Source organism: Octopus bimaculoides, chromosome 15, assembly GCF_001194135.2.
Source record: "Octopus bimaculoides isolate UCB-OBI-ISO-001 chromosome 15, ASM119413v2, whole genome shotgun sequence".
Classification (NCBI taxonomy): Eukaryota; Metazoa; Mollusca; class Cephalopoda; order Octopoda; family Octopodidae; genus Octopus; species Octopus bimaculoides.
The window spans coordinates 16,331,039-16,334,484 of NC_068995.1; the positions used below are offsets into that span (position 1 = coordinate 16,331,039).

The window sequence follows — 3,446 nt, forward strand, 5'->3', positions numbered from 1 at the left end:
TTAACAAACAATAAGAAGTAAGACTTCATGTGTCTGACTTATGTTAAACAGCAAATGATTTTCTCTTTTATTTGCAGAGAAAGATACAGAGATTTAATTGAAGCTGCTGATACCATCACAGACATGAAGAAAAGTTCCCAGAATGTAAGTATTTTGTTGTTGTTTTTGTTATTGTATAACTCCAGATCAACCGTGGTTGCACAGAGCTAGAATTAAAGCTGTTCAAACCATGGTCATTCAGAATCACATTTTACAATCTGTGATTTGAAGGAAATTTTGCTGCTATTTCTAGTGAGGTGAGTGACTCTATAGAGTCTCTCTCCCTTTTCTCCATTGGTTTGTGTAAACCTTTTGTTGGTTCCAGCTAAGCTAATTTTTGGTATTTCTGCATTAACAATTGCTGTGAGTTGAGACTGTTAGATTGCTACATCTAGGCTGAGAGATAATGTAGTCATGAATTATTGCAATTATTGCACATTTCATATAATTTTTACTTTATCCGAGATTGGCTCTGATTGAGCTGGAAGGCTTCCATATAATTGTCCAACTTGATATAAACAGCAGCCATACTGCCTGCATATCATACACTACAATCTTTAAAAAATAGATAGGCTGTCTGTGTGGTTCAGAAGCTTGCTTCACAACCATATGGTTCTGGGTTCAGTCATACCATGCAGAACTTTGGACAAGTGTCTTCTACAATAGCCCCCAGCTTGACCAAAGCCTTGTGAGTGGATTTGGTAGATGGAAACTGAATGGAGACCATGGTATATGTATAGTATTTTCTATCTAAGTTAAGTGTAGATTGTATGATCCTTGTATACAAATTGTAATGTTGCTTGATTACAAATCATAGGCATTGAAGATGTTGGATTTGGGAAGGCGTGCATAAAAGTGAGCTGAGCATGCTTCACTGGTTGTGTAATGTTAGTACAAATGAATCATGCAGTACAAATTAACTGAGAGAAAAACCAGATGCAGTATGCAAGTGAGAAGACTAATCTGGTACAGACTTGTGTTGCAGTATGGCAGATGACATTGGGTGAGAATATGTCAAGCAGTCCAAGAAGAATTAAACCTGTGAAACAGAAAAACCCAACTTAGACATGGATGCTAGTCTAAGGATTGATAATGCAGTTGATTAAAAGGATCCCTCAAAGAATGAAATGTTGTGCTAGAGTAAATCCATCCCAACATGCAAACTTGGATAAAATAATGTAAAAATGCTGATGAATGGATTTTTGTAGAAAGTATTTTAAAATTTTGTTCTGTTATCCTTACAGGTAATGAACTCAATCTCAAAAATTGAAGAACTCTGCAAACAATTAAAACAGAACCATCTTGCAAAAGGAACTTCTTACATCCATCGACCTTTAGCTGACAAAAGCAGGTCAGTTTTGTTAAGTTTTCGTCTGCAATATTAACTGTTATTGACAGTTAGCTGCATCACCTGCCTTTTATTATTTGTAATATGAATTTAAACGTTTTGATATGAGGATGGGCCAAAGTGAAATCTTGCATGAACTTTCCAGCTGACCTGTGTACAAACTCACTTGAAACTACCTTCTGTGGTTCTGCTACAGACCCTTCTATTTAACGTGTTCATTCATAAATTAAATCCTTTTTGCTTTAATTTTATATAAGCACTTGTTGGTTTCAGCTAAGCTAATTTTTGGTGTTTCTGCATTAACAATTACTGTGAGTTGAGATTGTTAGATTGCTACATCTAGGCTGAATTATTGCAATAAGTGCACATTTCATATAATTTTTACTTTATCCCAGATTGGCTCTGATTGAATCAGAAGGCTTCCATATAATTGTCCAACTTGATATAAACAGCAGCCATGCTGGTGAATTATTTTCCAAACACCAGTTAATAAAGAAGAAAATTATAGTTGTTTTACTAAACGCCTAAAAGTTTTTGACTACTTTTTCAAAATTAAGTAAAACATTGCATTTCATTAGAAGTTCTATATTGATAACATCTCTCTCTCTCACTTTCAGAAAACAAACAGAAAACCACTTCTACAGTGTAGCTTCACAAATCAAGTTGCTTCTTGATATGCCTGAAAAGGTTTGTACGATTCTAATGCTTTTATTCTTTTTCTTTTACTTGTTTCAGTCATTTGACTGTGGCCATGCTGGAGCACCACCTTGAAGGAGTTTAAGTTGAACGAATTAACCCCAAGACTTATTTCTTAAGCCTAGTACTTATTCTATCAGTTTTCTTTTTTGCTGAACTGGTAAGTTTTGGCAGCGTAAACACACCAACACAGGTTGTCAATGGTGATGTGGTGGGACAGACACAAAGACACAAGTGCACACACACACACACACACACACACACACACACACACACACACTTAAAATTCAGAAAATGGAGATGTAGCATTAATATAATTTATTAACTGCAAAAATTCAACATATTCTCTTTCAGTTGTTTCGATTTTGGCCAAAGAGTTAAATTCCAGTAATTAAAACATTTTATTGGGCAAAATCTTATCAGAGGAGTAGAAATGACATATCATTGGGTTATTAGATGCTTAAACTGGCCAGATCCAGCTTCTCACACTTATCCTATAATGTCATTCTTAAAATAAACAATCACATCATTGAAATATCGAAGCCACAAGATAATAGATGATAAATTCAAAACAATGTGAATAAACAAATATTTCATTCAACAGAATGATCTGACTATTAAAGGGTTAAAATCGCATGGATTTAGAAGTCGTGCCTCCTGAATTGAATAATTTTTAAAATATAAAACAACAGCTGGGAAGAGAATTAAAGTATTGGTAGGATTGATAGTGTATTGAACCTAATACACTGAGGTATTTAGCCACATCTCTTTACATTTATAGTGAAAATCCTATCCAAGTCAACTTTGCCTTTCATTCTTATTGGGTGGGGGTTGATAAAATAAATACAATTGAAAATATTGGTTTCAAATTTTGGTACAAGGCCATCAAGTCTGTGGGTAGGGGTAAGTCAATTACATCTACCCCACTACTCAACTGGTACTTATTTTATCAACTCTGAAAGGATGAAAGGTAAAATTGACCTTAGTGGAATTTGAACTCAGAACATAAGGACAAATGAAGGATCTTTTTTAAAACGGGGGCCACATTTTTCATTAACGAAACACTTTGAAACTTGGAACACTGGTAGAATGTGTCATATAAAACATCTTTTTCTCTTAGTCTTCTTAAAAAAAAAAGAAATCCATAAGTTATTCCATGTTAAAGTTGTCGTATTTCTGTAATTTCAACCAATCACTGACGTCCATTCAGCTGATATACATTAAGTGCCGACTACATAAACAAACGATTCTGAAACAATTAACCCTAACCCTAACCCTAGGGTTAGGGTTAGGGTTAAAGCAAATTTAAAATGAAAAAAAAGCAAATAAAACGAAGGTATGGAGATTAAATACGCTTTACACC

The 3,446-nt window shown here is 34.4% G+C and overlaps 1 protein-coding gene across 1 annotated transcript in view; it reads left to right on the forward strand.

Moving 5' to 3' along the window:
- The window catches only part of LOC106873960 (conserved oligomeric Golgi complex subunit 1), a 6,918-nt gene extending 4,745 nt beyond the window's left edge, over positions 1–2,173 (forward strand). Inside the window, exons 4-6 of the mRNA XM_014921501.2 lie at positions 78–144; positions 1,284–1,390; positions 2,005–2,173. Of these exons, the coding sequence (XP_014776987.2) occupies positions 78–144; positions 1,284–1,390; positions 2,005–2,158 (328 nt within the window). The 3' untranslated portion in view covers positions 2,159–2,173. The remainder of the gene's footprint in view (positions 1–77; positions 145–1,283; positions 1,391–2,004) is intronic.
- Positions 2,174–3,446: the final 1,273 nt, after the last annotated feature.